The sequence below is a fragment of the Sorex araneus genome, chromosome 6, assembly GCF_027595985.1.
Source record: "Sorex araneus isolate mSorAra2 chromosome 6, mSorAra2.pri, whole genome shotgun sequence".
NCBI classification, from domain to species: Eukaryota; Metazoa; Chordata; class Mammalia; order Eulipotyphla; family Soricidae; genus Sorex; species Sorex araneus.
In genome coordinates, this window is record NC_073307.1 from 32,558,513 (window position 1) to 32,585,477 (window position 26,965).

Here is a 26,965-nt window from a genome sequence, read left to right on the forward strand (position 1 = left end):
TAAAGCAAAACAAACAAACAAGAAACAAAAGTAGACACATAACTGCAGACAACAGAGTGGTGTCCCTCAGTGGGGAAGGTGGAGGGGGTGAGCAGAATGGGTGAAGGTGATAAAAACAAAATACAACTGTTTAGCTATATATATATAAACTATATATTAATATCTATATATAAAATCCCAGTGATGTAAAGTACATCATGGCAACTATAACTAACAATAGTTCAATGCATATTTGAGAGTTGTGAAAAGAACAGATCTTGAAAGTTTTTAATCATAAGAAAGAATGTATGTTCGTGCCTGATGATGGTTATCTTCTGTCATCACTTCACAGTATATAGAAATATTGGATCACTACATTATACACCACAAACAACTATAATGTTATGTCACCTATACTTCAATAAAAAAGAAAATTCATAGATAAATCATAGTATAAATGCACAGAGAGAGAGAGAAAGAGAGAGAGAGAGCTATGGGTTGTCAGTTATCAAATTATGGTTATGTAGTCATTCTAGTCTCTTTATATTAATAAAAGAAGTTACTCCTGTGGCTAGAACACTCACTCATCTTGCAGAAACTACCCTTGACATCTTCTTGGGTCTTTCATGCAGCCAAGTGCTTCTGATGACAGACTTCTCTGTAAACAGCTTTCCCAAGCTTTATATAGGGTAGGTTTCTGGGAAATCTCCCAAGGCAGAATTGCAGCAAGTTCTGCTTGAATTGTACCCCTGTAGCCTCTCTGCTGTTCAGTGAGCTGTAGCTGGGTTCTTTCAATAGGATCTGGATCACAGCCCTACTGAGCATCTCACTGGGCCTTGTACCTTTAGCACTAGGGTTAGTGGATATTTCTTATACCTGTTATTCCTGAATTACTTTGAGTTTTATCTATTTCTTTCCTTCCAATTGTTATTACTCAATGTCCAGGATAGGTAGATTATAATTAAGTTTCTTTGTTCAAATGACTAAACATTCCTCTAGCAATAAGCATACCTTATTTTCAGATTTCTAAGTATCCTTTATCAGTGACTCATTACAAGGCTAAGGCAGGAAAAAATATCAAAATTAATTAGATATTTTAGAGTCTTCTATAATGTGCAACAACTCTAATATGGTTCCAGAAAGTAAGAAGTGGTCAAAAATAAAATTATAATTAAAAAAATCACCAAAAGATAGGACACAGGAACTACCTAAAAGAATCCCCAAGTACCAAACTTAAAGCAATTTGAACAAATAATATGAATGGCTTATAATTTAAAATAATATACCTAAATATAAGTCCAGAATGCTAGAATGGATCATTGAATAAATGGAGGAGAAGGAATAAATCTTTCTTACGGAAGAGTTCCAAATAATATGTAGATATTTTCCCATGAGTAGTTCAGCCATTCACTCTTGAGGGTAGGCTAGACTTGTGATATCTTTCCAAAAAATAGAGCAGGGGAAGGGGTAGGAGTGTGTGGAGAGATGTAAGAGACACTATACATCACCAGATGATGAAAGCCAAGGGACTTTATCAAGAATGTTACATGAACGTTAAGATAGCCATGTCATGATACAAGAGAAGGTTTTATTCATCTTGGTAGTATTCTCCTCAAAACTCCAACTCTATTCTAATTGTTAGTAAAAAAGGAGACAGGGGCCAGAGAAATTGTACAAGGGTTGAAGCATTTGCCTGACATCAAGTCAACACCAGTTCAATTTCTGACATAACATATGGTCTCCTGAGCCCTGCTAGGAGGGATTCCTGGGCCAGAACCAGGAGTAAGCCCTGAGCATAGCCAAGTGTGGTCTCAAAACCAACCAACCAACCAACTAATCAACCAACCAAACAACAACAGCATACAAATACAGACTGAGACTGCAATAAATAATATATTAACTGGAAGTCCTTGAGACGGTCAAGATTATAAAAAATTATAAGAAACTGTTATAGGCCAGAGACATGGCAGTCTGGCCTGGATACTGGAACAGAAAGAGGACAGTAATGGAAAAATGGAGAACTAAATAAAGTCTAGAGCTTATTTAATAGTGATGCACTGACATCAGATTCTCACTTTTGAGAAACTAATGGTGATTTAAGATGTGAAAAATGGGAGAAAACTAGATGCTGGTAAATGTCAATGTTCTACTCTCTTAAACTTTTCTGTAAATCAAAATTTGTTCCAAAACCAAAAGTTCATTCGGGGAAAAATACACTGTGAGTTTTGCTCCCTAATTGGTCTCTGACTAATATAAGGAAATAGCCTAATTATCAAAGCAATCGTTTTATGGATCTAATGTACGTCATCAAATATCTGCCTAACAATAACCAGAGAGGAGGAGACATAGAAATAAAATCCATGTAAATGAGGCATTTTTAAATCTGCTACTTAGTAGATTACTAGAGCATGCATTTTTTTCAAGAATTATCTAGCCAAGAGTAATTAAATTATATGCTTTCTAATGAATGATAGGGAAACTGTCATAGTCTAGTACTACAACTCCAAACAGCATTTTCTTGTGAGCTTAAAGGGTGTCAGAAATGTTTTTCTCAGCACATCTTTCAGATATTTTCTAACACTTACTAATGTTTTGTTTATTACAAAGCCAAAAGATGAGTTGAAGAGTATAAAATAAGATTAGTCTTAAAATCAATTTTTCAGGATTGGAAGAAACTATATTATTAGAGTCCTAGAGGCTTCATTAAAAAGTCAGTGAACTCCAAACCTAAGCAATAGTTTATTTTCTAAGAGGTTTAAATCAGTTATAGAGAGTCTGGAACACATGTTCGCTTTTGCTTTCTTTGCACAAACACTCTTAGTCTGATCTCAGTTTAAAGAAGTCTGAAGCACTTGCAAGGCAAACTATGCAGACAACTGAAACTTGTTCCACAGCAGATTTGTTCTAGAATTAGTGAAAAATCTCAGTTTTCAAATAAAGAATACATCCACTCTTCTTTTTCCCTCTAGTTCAGAGAATAATGTTTTTCTTCAAAATGTGTAGGCAAAACTGACTTTTAAGCTCGAAAAGTTCATGAAAGCAACATTGCATTTGAGGTCAGTCGGCCAGAAACATGGAAATGAGCCAAAACCCACATCCCAAACATTTTGCCTTAACGGCATGTGAACAAAATACCCACTCTCCTCCTGATCTTCAAGAGAAGCAGAACAAAACCCTGCAAGACAGTTATCCATTGGAATTGGAAACTTCTCTCTCTATCTCTTTCTCTCTCTCTCTCTGTCTCTCTCTCTCTGTCTCTGTCTCTGTCTCTGTCTCTGTCTCTCTCTCTCTCTCTCTCTCTCTCTCTCTCTCTCCCTACTTAATAAAAGGGCTCTTTCACAGAATGTTCTGCACACAGACAGCACAGGACTCCCCCTGGAGATGCTGTTTCAGGGAGAGCCAAGAGATCACAAGTCTAAAACAAGAAGCTCTAAAACAGATAAAAGTAAATCTCTCAATTTCAAATGTAAGCAAGTAAAACTTCTTTAAACCAGAGCTTTTAAACAGCTTGAAGTCCTTTCAGACCAGTTTCAGAAAATTATTTGATACAATGAGGACCAATTTGTGTTGTCATGGGAGACTGCTAATTTTTAAACTATTATTTGCTTTTTTTTTCTGAACGAAACATTTTGTGCATTACAATTTAGTTGCACTTCAATTCCTTCTAACATATTTTCAAGGCTAAAGAAGTATAAAGGATCAGGAAGTGTACACAGTTACATGCCTAGCAACAAGTTAATGAGAAAACTAAGTTCTAACTGTGAAATTTAGAAAAGGAACTACTTTGATTTTGGTGTCATCCCATCACTTCATCTGCATTATGATGAACATGGTATGTAAAGTGAAAAATATTTATAAGATAGTACCATTTTAGAATTATAATTCTAATATGACAGATACATATTTTTATGATTTAATTTTGGCATAAATATCCATACATTTTCACTGGTTATTAATATTTTCCCCAAACCTATTTGAGCAAGTGTTCACTTTTTACAACTCAGAATTTAGAGATAAATAAATATGCTAAGCACTGAAAAATTCTAATTTTAGTTAATTAGACTGAGCAGGTGAATTTTAAATCACCGAAACACTATCTCAAATAAACTAAAACGTAAAAGCAGAATTTAGACTATGACAACTCTTAACCACAATTTAATGACTAAAGGAAGGAGTTTTAATTCTGGATCCTACTCTAGAAAATGCATTAATGTTCACTAATATCAGTAGCAAATTATTGAAATTTCCTTTCCAAGTACCTTTCTTCATACATAACTAGTAAGAGTTTTGTATAAGATATACATACAGATGTACCAGGAACTGTATGAAGGTATTGATTTGGAATCTATGCCATGTTACGAGATGAAGGGGGAAAACAATGTTAGGGCAAATTGAAGACAGGCCGTACAGCAAAGCATCCGGAGACAGACAACAACAGGTGGAAACTTACCACTGGAGCAGTTGGTCCCACCCCAGCCAGGCTCACACTGACAGGTGTTTGGAGCAATGCAGCGACCATGGACACATTTATCAGCACAGTGGGCTGTCAGAGAGAAAAAAATCAATCAAATAAGGAAAGTTGGCATAAGAAAAAGAAAAACACCCAACAACACAGCTGTTTCACATCCCAGTCTCAAGTATCACTCAAAAACAACATGCATGCTTGATAATTTTATTCAATCCAATCAGTCCTCTCAGAGTCTACTGTGTAAGCAAACAAGTCCTCTTCTTATTTTTATATCTCCAAATAAATTCCTTCATTTTCCCTATTTAATTCAACTTCATGCTAAATTAGAAAAGAAATTTCAAGGAAAATTGCCTAATCCACTTAAAACATTATCAGTGACTACCAAATATAACCTCTTTGTTTGAGAGGCACTGATGTGGATGCAGAAACAAACCAGAGTGAAATATCCCAACTCTGGAGCAAGGGAGCAGACAGAGAGGAATATCTTTTATAAGACAGCTTCACTGGAAATCATAGCTGAATTTCTTTGTGAATGTATTGATCAAAACTTAATACAGTAGGGCTGCTTAAAAATTTTTTAATCACATAGGTCTGGGAAATGATGAATATTTGCTTCTCTTTCATCAATGAATATTTTAGGTGTGATCTGACCCACAGAGATGGAACATGTCACTGTCAACATGGATAGAGGGTAAATCTAATGATTACCAAAGCAAAGTTTAGTGGGTTGACAGAGAGAACAAAAAAATATGCTGTGCTAAACCCTTATCATACCTTTCAATCTTAGTGCCATACATTGGCTGAACAGTCTTTAAAATTCATAGATAATATGAGAAATTATGAGAATTAGTATGTTTTTAAGTCAAGCTTTCCAAAGTTTTTCTTAAGGATGAAGAAGATATCCTATGCTTTAGAGATTGCACTGTAGCACTGTCGCCTGTTGTTCATCGATTTGGGCACCAGTGATGTCTTCATTGTGAGACTTGTTGGTACTGTTTCTGGCATATTGAATATGCCATGGGAGCTTGCCAGGCTCTACCTGCTGTAAGGCGTTTGCCTTGCATGCGGCCGACCTGGGATCGATCCCTGGTATCCCATAAGGTCCCCCAAGCACCTTGGGGAGTAATTTCTGAGTGTAGAGGCAAGAGCAACCCCTGAGCATCGCTGGGTGTGACCCAAAAAGAAAAAAAAATCCTACACGCTGTGCGATCGCTCCAGTTTTAGAGATTAATTTCTATTAACACATATCTTTTTTTTGGGGGGAAGGGCACACCTGGTGGTGTTCAGGGTATATTAATGCATGTCTTTTTGCTCATCGATTTGCTCGAGCGGGCACCAGTAACGTCTCCATTGTGAGACTTGTTACTGTTTTTGGCATATCGAATACATCACGGGTAACTTGCCAGGCTCTGCCATGCAGGCGAGCTACTCTTGGTAGCTCACCAGGTTCTCCGAGAAGGATAGAGGAATTGAACCTAGGTTGGCCACGTGCAAGGCAAACGCACTACTCGCTGTGCTGTTGCTCCAGCCCATTGTCCAAATATAAAATATAAATAATATAAAATTTACTCCAGTTTTCCCAAATTGTAACATTTGTGCATATGAAGACCATTTCAGGAATTTTTCCCATATACTTTTCTCTTCAAGGAAAAAATAAGTTAATATAATGGAAAAACTTTCTATGTCATTAAATATTATTTTAATATATTTATGAATTGTAATATATGTACATATATAGTATATATTGCTTGATAAATACACCCACGAAAAATAACTTTTAAGATACTTATTATAGATATTTTAACATAAAGAGACATAAGGGTAGGGCATTTGAAATGACAAAAGCTAAAAGCTAGAAAGGAAAACATATGGGAAGGAGGTCTGAATGGGTATAGCATTTGAAGCAATTGTTTTGAAAAGAGAAGAGGACTTTAGAATAAAAAACCAGGATATTGAGACTTTATTCTGAGAATTAGCTGGGAATAAGCTAATCAGAGATAAAAATTTGTCTTAAGATATCATCAGGTAGCAGTCACCACAAAAGACTAAGATCTAAACTTTCAATAAATACCCCTCCTATTACTAGAATAACTCTTTAGCATTCAGGTAATTTGGTGAGAGATTGCCAGTATAGGTGAGCCTGGAAATTTGACGCAGATTACACATTTTGCCACAACTGATAAAAAGGTGCTTAGGACCTTAACCTATTTGATCCAGACAATTACACATCAAATTATTATTAAAAGCAAAACCTGCCAGCAACACAAGCACACTTTGGCCCCACAATATGTTGAGCACATTGTGAATCTCCTGTTGTTTTTGTGCAAGTGTTTGAAATGTAGCTGTGTCATTCATTTGCAAAGTCATAGTTTTATACTGTTCTTTCTTTAAATTTAGATATGCACAAACAGAAAGTTATCATTACTGGGGAGTATGTGATGTTAAATGAAATACCACAGAAGGTTCATGTCTAAGTTCACAGCACAGGTTCTGGATGCTGCATCATAGTGTGTTATAGGGCAGTGTATACACATGATTCTCCCAACATACAGAGACTGCTCATATGCATGGTAATGTGTAAATAACAGAGAACTTTGTCTCACTTACGTACTGATGACATCTATATATGAAAAATTTTCTTGGTAATCTGCGTTCAGGCCCTCCTTTGCCATTTTCTACTCTATCAGGATATTAAAAACTATGCAAAACTTTTGTTGTCTATTTCAAGTTAAGAAATAAGATGTTTTTTGCCTTTGATACAAAAGAAAGTTTTATAATACACTTAATGAAAAACCCAGAAATTGTGTTGGTCGTTGATGAAATGAAGTCATGCCTACACATCCAGGTTTTTGTTTAAAGCAGTCTTGTTCTTGCTAATAAGCCTTCTACTAAGAAAAGTGGCATAAATGTAATTTATTAGGTAAACTTATAAATAAAAATTTAATAAAACACTTGAGGTTTTTTGTTGTTTTTGTTTTTGTTTTGTGAAACCCAGTGATTCTCAGGGGTTACTCCTGGCTCTGTACTTAGGAAATACTCCTGGCAGTGCTCAGGTGACCACATAGGATGGTAATCAAACCCAGGTCAGCTACATGCAAAGCAAGCACTGTTCTATCTCCCACCCCCAGGCATTTAGTTTTAATATAATGGGCATTTACATAAGATTATTTGACAGAATAAATAATTCATTCCAACATTTGAAAATTTTGAAATCCCTGGCTTGCCAGGAGACAGAATTGGGTCAGACCAAATGAGGCTTTGGAACTAGCCATGGCGGACTAGATGTGGTTCTGGTGCTCTCTTCTGTTTCCATCTCCTTGCATATTTTCACGTAGAACACTTTTTGTGTGATCTTCTTTGGTGATGGTGGGGTATGCCCACACTGAGCATCACTTAGTGCTTACTCCTGACTCTGAGCTCAGAGACTACTGCTGGCTATGCTCAGGGGCCCAAATGAGTGCTGGGTATAGAACCTCATCCTCAGGTTGGGAGGCAAGTGCACTATTTTCTGTAATATTTATCCAGCCTCTGTACCTTTCTTCTAATATTCTTCAACCACTCTTCTCTTGCACCCTACAAACTGCCACTTTGAACACTGCAAAACTGCCACCATGCCGCCAGCCGAACTCCATTGTCTCCGGATAGAGCCTCAGTCAGAAATTAATCTGCTGAAAATTTGGGTATGTGGATCTTTGTGACTGAAATCTCCAGGTGTTTTCAGAATCAGGATTGTCTACATCCTTTTATCTCCCTGTACTTACAGAGCCCTGGCTGTCACACCAAGGAACCGCCTCAGTGCCATGTAAGCTCATCTGCTGGCCTTGCTCCAGAGACTCAAATAAATCTCGAAAGAGATCAACTAGGCACCCTGAATCTTTCAAACACTGCTCATGACTGAGATACCTGGGACACTCGAAGGGAAGCAGGCCTGTCCAGGGACCACGCAAACAGAACCCCAGCAGCCACTCACTCCTACACAGCAAAATCACCACCAAGCCTTTGGTAAATTCACTGTCTTGGGACTGAGCCTCACCCAGATATTAACCTACTGAAAAATTCAAATATGTGGGTTGTTGTGACTTAAATCTCCAGGTTTTCTTGCACCCAGGATGGGATACTTCTCCTCATATCTCTGTACTTCCAGAAGCCCTGGCAATCATGTCCAAACCCTAAAGGCACCACCACGTTAAAAATTTAACTTCCAGCTTTACCACCCAGTTAAAAATGTTGGACTTTCTGGAGCAACATTTGCAAACTCTACAACACTGATAATCCAGTAGTAGCACTCCAGATAGGATGGGAGGTAACACAGACAGCAATCAATCTTGACTAACCAAATGCAACACAGAAAGCTTAACCTGTAACATCTTAGTAATCCCCACAAGGACTTAATGTCTCCATGGTGAGATACAACAATTTAAACTAATTTTCTTCTAAGGAAATATTTTTGATCGTTCTGTTAGCAATTTATTGATGACAAGCAATATAAAATAAATTATTTTGGGTTTACAATAGGGAAAGGTTCAAGGAGTGTTTGGAAAAATTCAGTACAATGGTAGAGGGAAGGTGATAATGGTGGTGGGATTGGTTTTAGAATACTGAATGTCTAAAACAAATCATCATGAACAACTTTGCAAATCCCAGTGTCTATACAAAAAGGAGGGTGGAAAGTTTATATAAGTAGGTCTTACCTATTTCAATTAAACTCCAAAATACATTAGCACAGAATTTCTTTTGAAGTTTTATTAATGACAGGTAAAGCATGATTATTACATAATGAGATCCAAATATAAAATAAAACCTAATGCAATATACTTGAAAAAACAAATTGCCTCTTTGTATATATATTCATCCCTAGAGGATACAGACTAATCTTTGTTTGGGCTGTTGTTCCATTGAATTTTAATCCCAAAGTGATCCCAAGTCCCAAATAATTTTTACTTCTACTTACCCATCTGAAATGCCTGGGAGGAACGATAATACTGAACAATCAAATTTAGCACCTTTCCTTTATTAGCAAGATGCCTTGATTAAAATGGGTGTAGAAAATAATAAATAAGTTAAATATGTCTCCCTGGAGGTTAAGAATCAGTTTCATGTGTTTGGATTCTAATTGATTTTGTTATTTTCTTGCTCTTATTGTTTAAGCATATATAATAATTTTTAACGTGTAATACTGAAGACTTACTTTATAATACTTTAAGATTGATGAAGAAAAATTACACAAAAGCTTTTATATTTGAATATTGATGGTGTAAGCTTTGTGTTCTATAAAACAAATTCCAGGAGTTCAATTATAACAGATAGAAAAAAATCTTTTGATGGTAATTTAAAAATATAGATTCTTTTAACAGAAGCCCTGAACCAACATTTTACCAAAGTCTGAATCAAATGTGAAATGGGTCATAAACATTAAACAAATTTGCCTGTAAGTTAATTAGGAATTGGAAGAGAGAATCTGCTTTCCTAATGATTTTTTTCTTAATTAAAGTTAAGGTCTATAGAATCACCTCTGAAGCCTAAAGAAAAATAAACAACTAGATAAATAATGGGAATCATTGCCAGAATGCATTTCCAAAAGGGAAGAAGACTAAATTCTATGACTTTGGGATTGACTCTTCACACAGCCTTGGACTCTGTCATATAAATGCCATCTCTTCTCCATGCCCTTATGCCCACCAACCCTGGACTCTCCACATCTAACAATAGCTTTCACAAACTTTCTGCCAGACCAAAAGGAGCAAAGAAATGAATAGAGAAGAGAATGTATAAGCCACAGAATTCACTATGTCTCCTGACATTTTCACCTACCAGATGGAAGAAATTCTATTGCATAGAGATATTTATCAAGTGATAAGCCCAGTTAGATTCCCCCTCAGCCTTACCTTTTCTCTTTCAGCCTTGGGGGCCACCTACTCTAGAGGATGAGTTTCTGTGTCTAACAAATTTCATCTAAGAAACCAGGGTAGGTTCAAGACAGCCTCAGGTAGCATCAGGGCGGTAACTTGGCAGGGGCAATGCAGTTCAGAGAACTGAATTCAGGGACTGATGCATGCCAGGAATGTGTTAAAACCATTTGAGCTAGCTGGCTTCTCCTTTCCAATATTTAAAACAGTGATTAAAACTAGGAAAATGCTAGAAAAGCTATCTATTTTTTTATTTATCTATATATTGGCATTAGACCATACCTACCTCTGCTCACAGCTTATACCTGTGCTCAGGGATTACTCCTGGTGGATCTCAGAGGACCATACAAGGTGCTGGGGATGGAACCCAGGTTGGCTGCACCCAGAGCAAATAACTTACACACTGTACTATCTTTCTAGCTCCGTAATTAATTTTAATTCAGAAAAATAAATATCATTTATTTTTCACATCTCTTTATGAAACTCATTGAATATTACCATGGATTTTCAGAATCTTTTTAAAGAAACTGATATAAGTGAGATATTTGGGTTCAGACTCAGTATATTGATGCAAACATATCAAATTATAAGGGACAGCTAAGGGTACATCTTTTCCCTTGAAAACTGGGAGACAAGAGTTACTAAGAGAAGATGTCACATCTTTGAAATGAAAGCTGTGGACGGCCTGTCTGCCTGATGGACAGGTGAGGACTGACATGATGGCCCTGGAATCTTCTCTAATTAGGCTCCTATTTCAGCCTCAGTTCCTAAATCCATTTAAATCCCATTGCCAGGGCCACAGACTTCATTCCTTTTACTTATAAATACTTGGCTTCAATACTGACAGTCACTTGATATACTGAGGAGTTTTCTCTTGCCACATACATTTCCTTCTGGATTTACACCTAGGGTGTGGTTAAAGGGTGAAACTAAAAGCGAACAGACTAAAGATTCCTTTACAAACCAATTATATCTCTAAACATCAATCTACTGTAGTAAGGGAGATAATATGTTTAATTGATTTAAATCAACTTAAAAGATGTTTCTAGGATCACTGTATATCTGGAAGATAACTATCCAACAGACACACAAACTTCCATGCTAAACTGTTTTTCCTCATAAATTCTTTTCATTCTGTCATTGTTTATGCTGGATTGTTAGAGACAAAGTTCAAAGAGTTAAAGGCGGTGCATTTATTTTTTCACAGAAACAAATTGGGACCAGGATAAGTGAATGACTTCCCCATTATTTGTAGCTAGTGTTAAAAATGAAGTAGGATTAAACGCTGGTATCCAATACTCAGTGAACCAAAACTTAGGATACTTTTGGATGGTGCATGGGTGACTGAAAGGATGATAGAGAACTCAGAGAAAAAGTACCAGGGTGCAGGGCATCTGCCTTACAAACATATGGTCATGAGTTCAAATCTTAGGTGCTCCACAATCCTGGTAGTTCTGTTAGGGCCTGTCACTCTGTTACCTGTGATTCCCTGGCACCGCAAGCAATTTCCAACCGCACCACAACCAGATATTTGTAAGTATTCCCCCAAACTGTGGTGAAAAACACAACTTTGATTAAAAGATGTGCAAGTCCCATGGCCAGGAAGTATTGCCTCTGTTGAGCCTGTGTTTAAACACAGTCTATTACATATTACATATTACAGTCATATTACAGTCTGCCTCTTTTGCTTATTTATAAAATGGAAAAGAATTCTTCTTCCTTTAAGTTTTGTGTTTGTTGCTACAGGCACCAGTGTGACTACAAAAATACTAGACTGTATACTCTAAGTCTACAGAGGAAATCAGACAACAGCCCCTCAAGCCCAATAAAAATAGCAAAATGCAGAAACAATAATAGAGGCCTGAGACAATTAATGTGAGACTATAACCGATGCTTCCATTTATAGAAAATATCTAAGCAGGAAAATCTATAGAGACAAAAAAATTGGTGTTTATGGCTTAAGGACTCTAATGGTAAAGGTAGGGTGATAATGGGCACAGGATGTTATTAGGTGATATAAATATTCTGATATTGTGTGGTGATTAAGTAACTTCCAAACTTTGAACTGTAGTTTTCAAATGGTTGAATAATATGATATGTTAATTATAACTCACTAAAGTTGTCATGAAAAGTATTTTTGTAAACGAGTGATTACAACTCCAGGAAAGGAGTGATAGATTAAGGAAAGTCTCACCTGAGAGAATATCTGAACTGAAGAAGTGTGAAACTTAGTAATCAAATTTCAGAAAGGTGGTCAAATTAGCTATCTCACCTTTCTCTTTTCATTCTTAAAAGTATATAAGCACTGTTTTCACACACATACACATTTGTGGGAGAGGCATTAGCCCATAGGTACTAGTATTCCACATATGTGAGTTGAAAAAACAGTCTCAGAGAGTAGGAGAACGTTGAGAGCCCAAAGTTTTGCATTAACTAAATGTTATGGAGAAAATTTCTATTAAAATTCCTTTTATTCATTCCTAATAGGGATTTGTGGATCATACAGACAAGTTCAAAAACTTGCTACCAGTAGTATAATATATCTGGTAAACACTTACTTGTACACCTGGTATTCTTATTAGGAAGATACTACTTTCACAAGAAATGACAATGTGAACAGCAATAAACAAGATTTCTCAGCACTCTTTCTAGATGGAATTGTCTATACGAAACATAGCTTAAGTGAGCAAAATTTTTATTGTGCTCTTCTTCTTTTCTTATGTAGGCAATATGAAATAAATCTACAAATGCCATCAGGCAACTTTGAGGGAAGGACCCAGAGACACATAGAAGGCTTTACTCTGAATTTCTCACAAGGATGAACTCAATACTATGCACCCTCCACTTCCAGACTTCCCTTTATAGAAAGCTAATGAGGGGCTGGGTGATAGCACAGGGGTTAAGGCACATGGATTGTGTTTATCACACCAAATTCAATTCCTGACACTACGTGGTTCTCCAAAAAGCATGGGATGAGATCTGGAGGTGCTCAAGTATTGCTGGATGGCCAGAACAATCTGGGCCCATTAAAGGGCCCATGCATTGAATGGCTGGCCCTGTTGAACAAGAACCAGAGATGGAACTTCCACATCTCCTGAGCACCATTAGAGGATCCCTCCCCAAATATAATGAGACAAGGTACAGAAAGTTTCCCAAATCTTAATCATCAAATATTTAATGGCAAATATTAAAATCCTATTATAAGCACTATATTCAATAGTGAAAGAATGAATGCCTTTTTCTACCTAAAAATTGGAATTATCACAAGGATGACTAGTTTTGTAATTTCTACCTGGCATTGAATTTTAAGTTCTAGCAAGAATAACAGGCAAGAAGAAGGTAAAAAAAGTTATCAGATTGGGAAGGATGAGGTGAAACTTTATTTATTTATATACTATGTATAAAGTATATATATATACATATATATGTATTTGATGCCACCTTCCATAAAAACTTCTAAAATTAATTAAAGAGCTTAAAACAATTAATATTATAGTCTGAGGGACAATAAAGCCAATATGGTGCTTCCCTTGCACAGAGTCAACCCATGTTTAATCCTGGCAATGTATAATGGTCCCCCAACAACCGCCAGGAGTGGTCCCCTAAGCATAGAGTCAGGAGTAATGTCTGAGCATTCCATGTGTGGCCAGAAAAAAAGAAAATCAACACCAAAGTAACAAGGTTAAAAGTAAAAAGAAATATGCAAAACTCAATTATATTTTTATATGTTAGCAAAATCAATCATAAACTTAACATTTTAAAGACATGTATGGGGGCTCAGAGATATACTATAGCAGGTATGGTGTTTCCCTGGCATGTGCCCAAGCTGGGTTCAATCTTCAGCACCACATATAGTTCCCTACCCAACCAGAAGTGATCCCTGAGCACAGAGCCAAGAGTAATCCCTATACACAACAAGATATGGCCAAAAATTGGAGGGTCTGGAAGGGGGAGAGACCCATTTATAATTCTATAAAAAATGAAACACTTATGAATAAATCTGACCAAATATGATAAATATCTGTACAAGATAAACTGATTATTGTTGAGACAAAGTGAGGGAAATTAAAGGCACATAAAAAGCTATTAACCAACATGACTTATTTAAAATTTATAGAAATCTCCACCTCCAAATGGCAGAAATATATATAAATATACATTTATACATATATAGTCACATATATTTGTTTAATAGGGATCTTCTTTATGAATCAAATGTCTCAAGATTGCTAAAATACCAATTCTTCCCCTCAAGATCTATAGATGTGATGAAATATAAGTCAAAAATTCCAGGAGCCATTTTTTGGTAGAAATTTATGTTTTAAAGTACATACATGAATATAAAATACTTATAACAAACAAAACTATAATGGAAAAAAGTTGGAGGGCTAATATAATTTGATGCAAAGCTACACAAGGCTACTATCACAAGACAGAATGATATTGGTATTAATATAGATAAGCAGAAAAATTGAATGGCATTATATAGAGTCCAGAAACAAATTTAAATATATATATATATGGACAACTATCTGGATAGAGTCACAAAAGAAATTTAAAAAAGGTAGAACTTTTAAAAATAATTTTGGAAATGTTGGTTATTTCACATGTAAACAAATAAATGTGTACACATAATCTCATACCATATCAAAATATTTACTCAAATGTAATAGTAGAAAGTAAAATTTTTCTGGGGCTGGAGCGATAGCACAGCAGGTAGGGCGTTTGCCTTGCATGCAGCCAACTCGGGTTTGAATCCAAGCATCCCATATGGTCCTCTGAACACTGCCAGGAGTAATTCCTGAGTGCAGAGCCAGGAGTAACTCTTGTGCATGGCCGGGTGTGACCCAAAAAGAAAAAAAAAGTAAAATTTCCCTAGGAAAAAAATCTAGAGAAAAACTTTATGATTCTGAATTGGTAAAAATCTTACTTAAATACAACACCAAAATAACATGTAAAGGTAAATTTAATAAAGCTGCCCATAAAAATATGCCATTTCAGGGGCATTCCTCAAAAAGCTAGAAACAGAGCTTCTATATGACCCAGTATTATCACTTCTGGGAATATAACCTAGGGGCCCAAAAACACACAGTGGAAAAGCCATCTCCACTTATATGTTCTTTGCAGCTCTATTTGCAATAGCCCAAATCTGGAAACAACCTGGGTGCCCAAGAACAGATGACTGGTTAAAGAAACTATGGTACATCTACACAGTGGAATACTATGTAGTAACTAAGAAAAATGAATTCATGAAATCCAGTTAAAATGATGGACACAGAGAGTATTAAGCTGAATAAAATAAGTCAGAGGGAGAGGGACAGGAAGAATGATTGGACACATTTATGGGATATTAAAAAAATAGAGTATGAGACTAACACCAAAAGACAGTAGAAACAAGTGTCAGGAGGAATGGTCCATGGTTTGAAAGCTTGCCACAAGTGGTGTGGGGGGAGGGCAGCTTGGATAGAGAGGGGACCACTATGACAAAGATAGTTGGAAATTATCGCTCTGGACAAGAACCGAATGCTGAAAGTAGGTAAAAGGACAAACACGATTCAGTACATGTATTGCAAACCATAATGCTCAAAAGGAGAGAGAGAGAGAGAGAGAGAGAGAGAGAGAGAGAGAGAGAGAGAGAGAGAGAGAGAGAGAGAGAGAGCCTGCCCTAGAGGAAGACTGGGGGAAGGAGGACAGAAGAGAAACTGGGGACATTGGTGGTGGGAAATGTACACTGGTGAAGGGATGGGTGATGGAACACTGTATAACTGAAGCCCAATCATGAACAACTTTGTAGCTGCATTTCTCACAGTGATTCAGTTTGTTTTTTTCAAAAAAATAAAAGGGAAGAAAGGGGCCGGAGCGATAGCACAGCGGGTAGGGCTTTTGCCTTGCACATGGCCGACCCGGGTTCGATCCCCGGCATCCTATATGGTCCCCCAAGCACCGCCAGGAGTAATTCCTGAGTGCAAAGCCAGGAGTAACCCCTGAGCATCGCTGGGTGTGACCCAAAAAGCAAAAAAAAAAAAAAAGGAAAAAAGAAGCCAATTCAGGGCATAAGGTTCAGTAATAGAGTATTTGCCTTACATATGTGAAATTCTGGGTTCAGTTTCAGGACCATACAAAGAAACACACACACACAATTAAGAAAATGAGAAGGTGAATGTAAAAATGCAAAAAATGTTATCTTTTAAAGAGTTATATTCAGAATACTCTATATTATATATAAAGAGTACTCAATAAGAAAAAGTCCAAGAGGGCTAGAGTGATAGTATAGCAGGTCGGGGCACTTGCCTTGCATGTGGCAGAACCAGGTTCAATTTCTAGCATCCCATATGGTCCCCTGAGCCCCACCAGGAATGATTCCTCAATGTAAAACCAGGAGTATCCCCTGAGCATCACCTGGTGTGGTCCAAAGAACCAAAACCAAAACCAAAAAAGTCCAAGAAAAAAATATTCATTTGCAAACAAATACATACATGGGAAAATTAGTTGGACACTTCACAATTGAAGTGGAAAATACAGTAGTGGCAAATACATGCACAAAATTATGCTCATTATCATTAATCACTATAACAGTATGAGTTAAAAGTATAATAAGATAATATATATTATAAAATTAAATTAAATTTGCTTAAGATATGAACTGGAGTAATAGCACAGTGGGCAGGGCAAATGCGGCTTACCCGGGTTTGATTCCTCTGTCCCTCTCAGAGAGCCTGGCAAGCTACTGACAGTATCTCGCCTGCACTGCAGAGCATGGCAAGCTATTCAGGGCATATTTGATATGCCAAAAACAGTAACAACAAGTCTCACAATGGAGATGCTACTGGTGCCCGCTCGAGCAAATCGATGAACAACGGGACAACAGTGCAACAGTGCTACAGTGCTTAAGATATGGAATGAAAGAAGCAGCACTTCTATATTGCTAGTGAGAATGAACAACTTTGAAAAGTTTGGCGGTTTCTTAAAATATTTGTGGACATTTGAATTATCTCCAAGTTTTGGATATCCCAAACAAATAGATCCCAGGCCAGAGACAGAACTCAACAAAGCATATGAGAGGCTCGGGTTTGATCCTCATAATCATGTGATTCCCAAGTACCACCAGGAGTAACCTCTAAGCACTGAGCCAAGAGTAGTCCTCAAGGATCACGAAGCATGATCCCAAAGCATATAAAAAAATTAAAACCTTAAAAAAAGCAGCTCCATTGTTACAGGAACTAAATAGTTCAGTCATTCTAATCCTAGATATTATTCAAGAGATGAATACATGCCCACACAAGATTTCTTTACTAATTCTCAGGGCAGCTTTATTTGGAATGCTCTGAAAATGGAAACAATCTACACGTTCACAAACATGTGAATGGGTAAATAATTAATGTTATACATGCAATAAAATACTACTCAGCATTAAAAAGGAATGAAGGAACAATATATATAATATGGATAAATCCCAAAATTATTATGCTGAGTAAAAGAGACCAGATGTAAAAGTATATTTTGTGTGATTCCATTTGTGTAGAAAACAGAAGCCAATCTTAATAGAAAACAGATCAAACATGGTAAAGAAGAGGGAGCTGGAGTGATAGCACAGAGGGTAGGGCATTTGACTTGCACGCGGCGACCCGGGTTCAATTCCCAGCATCCCATATGGTCCCCCAGCACCGCCAGGAGTAATTCCTGAGTGTAGAGCCAGGAGTAACCCCTGTGCACCACTGGGTGTGACCCGAAAAGCCAAAAAAAAAGCATGGTAAAGAAGAAGGGAGAAGGTAGGTATGGATGGGAAGATTTAAAAGGAAAGGGAGCAAGAAAAAAAATAGGGGGGATATTTGGCAGTGGTCAGGGGCTGCTCTCACCTTTGTGCTCAGCGGTCAGTCCCAGTGGTGCTCAGAGTATCATGTGATGCTAGGGACCAAATCAAGATCTCCCACATGCAAAGCATGTGTTCAGTTTCTGTGCTAACTCTCCAGCCCAAGCAAATATTTTTAAATGATGAATCTGTTTATTACATTAAATTAGATGATATTTAAAGACTGAATACATATGCCAGCGTTTATTAAAGTTTTCATTTAAACTGGAACCATTTATGAAAGCTTTATTCAATAAAGTTGTTTTAAAAAAACTAGTAGAAGAAGGGGGCAAAGAGACACACCTATTTTACAAGTGAGGGCAATTCAAAAAATACTGAGCTAAGACTAAAACACTTTGCAAATTTTAATTTCAGTCAAAGTCTGGTCATTGGAAGATGGACTCTCAAAAAGCTTAAGAAAGTTTTAGCTTTAGATCCTCCCAGGAATACTTACTTTGGAAAACATTAATACTAGAAGCACAATGTAATGTTCTACTAAGTTTTTCCTCTACAAAGCAAATTACATATAAAGAAGAAAAAATTGTGTTAAAATAGACTGTTGTAATGTATACCACACAAGGGACTGAAATAAATCAGTGGAGCACATAATCCTATTCATTTATTTAAAATGGGAAGAGGTTTTTAGATTAATTCCACACATACATTAGCATTATCTATGTTGGCTACAACTCTTGCATTGTGTCTCTTCAGGATAAATCAGATTTAAGCAAAATAAGTAAGATGATCCTAATGGACTACAGTTTCAGAATAGTTAACAAGCATTGGAGTAAACTCTAATTTTCCTAAGCACAAATACTTAACAACTCAGCCTTAACAAGACATCTAATGATACAACTGAAAACTGATTCAATTTGAGAAGGATTTCAAAATCATCTGTAAACACTCTGGAGAAAAAAACCAGGGGGAAAAAGTGCCTTTACTGAGGATAGATTACTTCCTTTTTGGTCCTGTCATGTTTATGTCTCTGAAAAAAAGCATAATGGTACTGTAGGAAGTATCATACTGGCCCTGCTGTTTTTAGAATGGCATTTTTCTTGCTCTGACCACTCTCTATGCAGTCATCGAATTCTTTCACAAATATTCTTTCCCACAGCATGTTTTCCATCCATGGTATTTCCCCTAGTCTGCCCTATTTTATCTTGCTTACACTCATTTCCAGACACTTTGCTTCCGGCTAGCCAGTGTATCTGAGTCACATGTTAATAATAAAAATCAGCCCTGGGGAAAGTGAAGGTATGTCAAGCAGTTATGTAGACCACTTCTGTGTACAGTGTCCTCAGCCTGCCTTCCTTCTGCCCTGGATATTCCTGTTTATACATTGGGGCCCTCATGTCCTTTTTAAATTCTCCCTTCTAGTCTGCACTAGATTGAGAAAAAATGAGGCCTCATATTAAAGGTGAACAACCAATAACAGCAAATTTTAGACACATTTTAATTTAAGTATTGCAACCTTAAATCTAATGGTTAAAGTAAGTGGTAGAATTTCTTATTTTAAAAGTGTGGGGTGGCATGAAGGAACCGGCAGAGGAACCCAGGTATGCGGGACCTGGGGCTGAGAACTCCAAGCCTGCTCAGATTAGAACTGGGCCTCCTCCACCCAGATCCCCAGTTTTCCAGTAGCTTGGCAGTCACACCCACAAACTGCCCCTGGCACCATGCAAGGCCAAGATCCAGAGACTATAAATGAAAGCTCTCTTCCTAGAGCTCCACTCTCTTCCTAGAGTGGAGCATGTGGCTGCATTAGCCGCCACACGACCTCTTATATTTATACTCTAGCCCACGGATGTACTTAAAGCAGCACACATGTGTTTGGTTTTAACATACTTGCTTGTATTCTCTTATATATAGGCTTAAAGGGCCCCAGAATGAAATTGACAACCTTTACACACTTCCCTCTTATTATGGTGGGAAGATGCTTGCTGGTTGAGTGGGTGTTTGAATATTACCTTTAATGAACGATTGTGAACTAGTTTATGAAAATAAAATGTATAAAAATCACACCAAAAAATCGAGTGTGGGGTGGGGGTGGGAGGAGAATTGGGATCTGAGAGAAATCTGGTAATAGGGCCTTTGCTACTAGAACTCCCTACAAAAATCAAAGGAGCCAGATTCAAAAGAAGAACACTTGATTCACCTCAAATGAGCTGCTCCCCTATTACAGCCTTCTGTCTCTTACCACATGATAATGTCAAGCCAAAGGCCAAGAGATAGCTCAAAGATAGCTCAAAGAATGTGGCTTTGTATGCATGAGGCCCAGGTTCAATCCCTAACAACTGCCAGTGTGGCTCCAAAATTAAAAAAATAAAAATAAATTAAGAAAGTCAAGCCAGTGCTACCAGTGCCAGTTGCCTGATTTTTCCTGAAAGATAGAAGTTTTACATTTTTAGTTAATTTTTCTTTAATGTAAAACATGAGCATGTGTGGACAAAAACCAAAACAAAACATGATCATATATTAGACTATCTAGCCTGCTAATTTGCCACCTCTGACATACACTATTGGTAAGCTTTATTAAAACATCAATGAAACAAAATAGGGGTATAACAAATATTCCAAAACAACAGAAATTAACTGAGAAGTCAGTTTTAGTAGGAAGCTTCTCACATGCAGGAAGTAGAGAGAATAAGTTAGGGGTGGCAGGGACACTGGAACAATGATGGAGGGAAATGGATACTCTGGGTATAGTGCTGGAATGTTTTATGCAGGAAGCTGTGTCATTATTGGTATTATAAACCATGGTCCCAAAATTAAAAATAATAATTTTAAATTAACTGGGCCTCCTCCACCCAGACTCTCCATTTTCCAGTAGCTTGGCAATCACACCCGGAAACTGCCCCAGGCGTTTCATGTAATCCCATCAAGGGCCAAGATCCAGAGACTATATATAACAAAGTTCCCAGAAGAGAGCAATCCAGAACCTCCTATCCCCACACCAGGCTTTCTTCACCAGGGCCCAATTGGAGGGGGGCGGGTTGAGTTTCCCTCCCCACCCCAAGCAGAGCCCCGGCAGCTGAAAACCTCCAGAATCCAGCCACAGCCATGCTCAAGCATACTCTCCTCATGCTTGGACTGAGCCTCACCTATGAAGGAACCGGCAGAGGAATCCAGGCATGCGGGACCTGGGGCTGAGATCTCTAAGCCTGCTCGGATCGGAAAGGGCTCTCCTCCACCCAGACCCCCCATTTTCCAGTAGCTTGGCAGTCACACCCACAAATTGCCCCCAGCGCCATGTAATCCCATCAACAGCCAAGACCCAGAGACTATATAAAACAAAGCTCCCGGAAGCACACGGCTGCCTATAGTCTAACCCACTGATGTGCCTAAAGCAGCACACATGTGTTTGGTTTTAACATACTTGCTTGTATTTTCCGATATACATTCTCTGTCTCTCTCACAGAACCTGGCAAGCTACCAAGAGTATCCCGCCCACATGGAAGAGCCTGGCAAGCTCCCCGTGGCATATTCGATATGCCAAAAACAGTAACAATAACAGGTCTCATTCCCCTGACCCTGAAAGAAGCCTCCAATCGTTGGGAAAGATGAGTAAGGAGAGGCTGCTAAAATCTCAGGACTGGGACAAATGGAGATATTACTGGTGCCTGCTTGAGCAAATCGATAAACAATGGGATGACAGTGATACAGTGATACAGTGAATTAAAGAATCAAGCATCACTGAAGGGGCTGGAGTGATAGTAATAACCCTTAAGTATCACCAAGAGTGGTCCAAATACCAAAAGAAAAAGAAAAAAGAAAAGAAAAGAACAACCTGTCCCAAATAAACCATCAGTGAGGTTGTAAAATATTCTAATTAAATATTTTTAAGTATTTTGACAGATTGCATCTTAAAGTGTGATTAATTATGAAAGTTTCATTTGAAGAAACATTGCATTATAACATTATGTCAAGTCTTATTATAAATCAACATATGTCTATAAAGCTATAATTACCACTAAAAGTCCTTCACCAATCTTCAACCATTGATCCCTTTACCCAAACTTCCCACTCCATTTCCCCCAGGCGTTCTGGTAATCACTAATATGATAATATTGCATAAAAGTTTATTTTCTTTGGTTTTATTTAGTTTATTTGTTCCTTTTGTTTCTCTATGTGCCACACATGTGAATAAAATTATATGCTGTATCTCTTTTCTGTCGGACTTATTTTATAAAAATAATACTCTCTAAATCCTGAATTTTTTCTCTTTTTAATTCCCCCATCAACAATAAGTCTACCATTTAGACAGCTGTTTTGTATTTAAAATTAAGACAATTCATATTCACATTTACTGACAACTATAATTTTTGCTCAAGAACTATTTGCTATTACACATCTCTGTTGATAATGTTTAAGACCTGGAGGATAGGCAGTGGCTTAGAACACCTGCTTTACAGGTTTAATATGACCTGTTCAATCCCTGGTATAGCCAAATACACCAAGTACAATCCCTGAAGCTCAGTTCACTCTGATCCATGCTACCACAAGGGATTTCCAGCCACACACAGCCAAAGATGTATGTGAGTACCACCACTGAATGAGTCAAACCTCGGTCACTTTCACTAAAAGGTATGCAAGCTTCACAGTCAGGAAGTGCAACCCTTAGTAAGTACTCAAGCAACACCCGTCAAGCAGGATAACCAGAATGTGCATGAGCACCCCAACTATGAGACTGCAAGCCTCAGTGAGGATGTGTGCAAGCAGCAGAACTAAAGGAGTGCAACCGTTGGTCAGGTTTGGCAGCACCGCCACCTGATGTGTGATGCCCAGTACACATCACAACTCAGTGTGAAAGTACCATAGCCAGGCATGTACGTGCAGTCCCGACCGCTTAAAAAACAATGATGACAATAAAGGAAAGGGAAGCGTGATGGAAAATGTATGGGAGAGGCCCCATTACTATCAGTACATCTTGTATGCTATGGTGAAAGAAAAAAAGTGTCTGCTATATTCTGGTAATTAAAATTGCTCTTTCAAGTTAAGGCATATGCCCACCACTGCATAGTTCCCTAAGCATCACTGGGTGAAGCCCTGGAGTCCCCAAAGCACGGCCAGGTGTAGTCCTGGAGACCTGGGGACACACCAGAATAGCCCAGGTAATCACTACCACTGTAGGGCCCATGAGGTATTATATCTCCTAGGTTCTTGCATTGCACAGCTGGCCTGGTTGGCCAAGAATAGCTGGGAGTGGCCCCCAACAAATGAAAGATCAAGAGAAGTCTCTGATAAAGTACAAATGTTTACAATTACCAATCAAAGTTTATTTAAAGACATCAACACTTTTTCCAAGATAAGCAAGATTTGAAGACTGTTAGTTCCATCAAGATCTTAAAGACAAAGAAAAGATGGGGGAAGGAGGGAATTCAAATAAGTGTGAGACATGCCTTTCTCCATGCATTCCCAGAGCTTTTAACAGGCTAATGTAAATCTTTGAGAAAGGGAATCCAGCACAAGGCATTTCCCTAATCTTACTGGTTAATGCATCAGTGAATTCATGCAGGACCAGTATCTAGTAGCTCACACTAGGGGATCCAAGGTCAGTTAATGGCCAGCTGCCAAGTTTCCTGAAACCTATTCACCCTGAATCAATCGGTAGATTTCATTAGGGGTGGCACATTTCCTATTCAGTCCCTCAATTATATGCTCAGTATTCTAAATTAGCTCAGCTAGTTTTAAGACTGCACATCAGTTTGGCTGTCTGACTATCAAGCTTGCCAGCAGTCCTTGCCCCTTCAATGCACTTAGTTGGCCAGGGAGGCCCACCTTCCAATTACATGGTCCTCTGTCACCTGGGAAAGTACTGCAGCTTGGGGGGGGGGAGGGGTGCGAATTGTCAGTGCGGCATGCTTCTATTGTGCATCAGTCTGTTTCTCTTCCTTAGCATCTGTGTGTGTGGCCCAGAGGGATGTACTAGGTTTACCCCTGGATTATCTGTGAAAGTGCTGACAATCACTATCCCAGACTTTAAAAATGCAAGTTCTGTCACCACCTGGTCATGTCAGTGTTTTGTGGTTGGTCATTTATATTGAAATGTGTTTCCTCCATCACTTTTAAATTACATTGCTCTGAAAATATTTGAAACCATAGAGGAGTAAAAATTGTTTCTCTATCTTGAGCTTTTATATTCGCTCTCATCTAGCCCTGCAAGACCATGTAAATTATCAGACCTGTACAAGTTCTGCTTGTCTTACAAAAACTGAAATTGCAGAAACTCATTTTCTAGAGATAAGGAAAGGGTTTTTCATTGTTTTCTGTTGGCCTTGTCTCCATGGGATCCTAAAGTTATGCTTTATTAAGTGAAAAAACAAAACAGATGGCAGACATGATTCTTACCTGGTTAGATTGCAGCCATCTTGAATTTACCCTGGTTTTTATTATTAATTTAATGGTTTCTATTTGTAAAATTCTGAGCAGTAAGTAAGCACTAGCAATCAATAAAATAACAAATGCTTCCTGAATTGTTTATTGTATTTCCTATCTCCACTACTCTCAGAAACCAATGACTAGAATTGTAAAGCAGAAATTTAGGTGCCAATGAGGGGTGTGTGGGAAAATTGGAATTTCTGCTGGTGCAGTTTATGGACAAAGAGACTTTCCCAGTATTTACTGGTAGCTTCCTCTCAACCAAGACAGGCTCCATAGCAACCAAATACAGGGTCCCCATGGAAACATGAAAAAAATCCACTGCCAGTGGCAGAAAAGGCACTGAGGGTAGGTATACTTAGAAATATACCATCTGATCGCTGTCAGTTTGGGTTCTCTTTGGCTAGCCTAACAGGATTGTCTCACTTTTGTCTGTGTTGAAAAGGGTCTACACACTAAGTTGTTTGAAAATATTTGACAAGATCACAACTTTATTATTAAACAAGCCTGTGAGACTCAAACAAATCCAGAGCACAAGAGTCTGGCTGCCTGCAACTTAGGAGGTACTCTTTTCTCTTTAAACTCTCATCAACCTCCCCAGACATCTGAGGGAAGCCTAGCTAGCCCATGAACAGTCCCAAACAAGCATCTCACCTGGCACTTTAGCTTTTCTGATCCTTACAATACCTGAAGCATCTGGGGAGATAGATCGGTGGTCAAGGGTGCTTCCCTTGCATGCACAGGAATCCAAGTTTGAGTGCTGGCACCACAAGGCCCTCTGAGCATCATCATAGTTCTGGAGGCCCCCAGTACTACTAGTCCCTAATAGCACCATATCACTGGGTGCTGAGCAGAACTGTCTGGCCTGATGGACAAACGTTGCTGGGAGTGGTCCCTAGAGCCAGACTGAATGTATAATGGAGGCAGGAAATATGGGGGCTCTTGGGTTATCCAGGGACCACAGCAGTGGCACTTTGTTCTCTTTCAGTGCTCATAGACACTGATATAGCCTCACAGCTTTGAAGACCATGTCCCAGACAGTTATTTCCATGATGATATTCCCTCTCTCCAAAGGGCAACTTCACAATCTGAAATAAAATATTTCAATTTAAAAACTAATGTGTGTTATACATGTAGCAAAACTCCTAAATACCTCCTAAAGTGCCACCTGTGTGGTACATCTGTCTTCTGTGAGGAAATCAAATCAGATAAGTGAAATATCCTTAAGCCTTTAACCCAAATTCTGAGGTTTAATACACATTGGTTACTAAATCATGAAGTTAAAACAAGAGCTAAGTTCATCTTCAGGAATTAATTTTTATAGAAAAACCAACCACAGTTCTGGCTTCTTACTTGCCCAAAGTCAGTTCAGTTTTATAATGGCCAACTCAAAATCAACTGTGAATATTCATTCATGCTATGGTAATCAATTATCACACTCCTCTGCTAAGAACAGGAAATCATACACAGTTCAGTGGGGGGAGGAGAGTGGAGTGTTAAGACTTCTTATTTACAGTTCCAAAGTTCTCTTAACAAGTGCCAGAGACAGGCAGAGCCTATTCATGGGAACTGATCTTTCATTAGAGCTGGTCTGAAAGGCCACAAAGGGGATGATCCACTCTCCAGTTATCTCTCTAAATGGTTTCCCTTGCAAGCCACACTGTCTTTATCGGCCCTAGATGGCTTTAATTGGGAGTTAACATTTGACCTATTCCATCTAAGAAAATGAGATGACATAATTATATCTACTACAAAGGAAACATTCATCAGAACTGACCTTTTTTTCCTGCAGCAACATCGTAAAGATGAGGCATCTTGGACAAAAGAATGAGAGCAATATAGAAGGAGGGACCCTGCCATTCCTTTGCCCATTCATGATTTTGCTATAAGCAACCTTGCTCACAATGATCTGCTTTCTTTGTCATCAGTCAAGGTAAAGCCCGACACTGGAGTGAGAATATATGGTTGGTCTGGTCTCTGATCAACGAATCCTTCCCTCAGAGTAAGAGTTGACCATTTCCCACTCTGCTGCTTCTCCTCCTGTGGGCTTTTCTAGTCTCCTTAAACCAAATCTGTAGGCATTCCCCATTGGAAAAGATGCCAGGTTACAAAGATGTGCTTAGAAATCAGTTACGTATACCTCAAAACACATATTTCTAAAGCTCTAGAGTTGGAAATAATAATGAGTTTCTAGGGCAACATCCAAAGGTCATTTATTCCAAAAATATAGTCCCATGGAAACCATGAGACTAGGCCTCAGCTGTGTTCCATGCACCAGCACACTTGCATTTCAGCTTGGGTTGCCAACATCTGTATGCACTGCCAAGGATCAGAAGTTATGTGGTAGGAGAGGTGAGGTTCCCTTGACTCCAAACTATCTTTGGA

At 38.2% G+C, this 26,965-nt stretch overlaps 1 protein-coding gene across 2 annotated transcripts in view; it reads right to left on the bottom strand.

The window, feature by feature from the left end:
* MEGF10 (multiple EGF like domains 10) overlaps window positions 1-26,965 on the bottom strand; it is a 173,427-nt gene that overhangs the window by 89,333 nt on the left and 57,129 nt on the right. For both annotated transcript variants that reach the window (XM_055142522.1, XM_055142521.1), the window contains exon 5: window positions 4,430-4,522. In XM_055142522.1, the coding sequence (XP_054998497.1) occupies window positions 4,430-4,522 (93 nt within the window). The remainder of the gene's footprint in view (window positions 1-4,429; window positions 4,523-26,965) is intronic.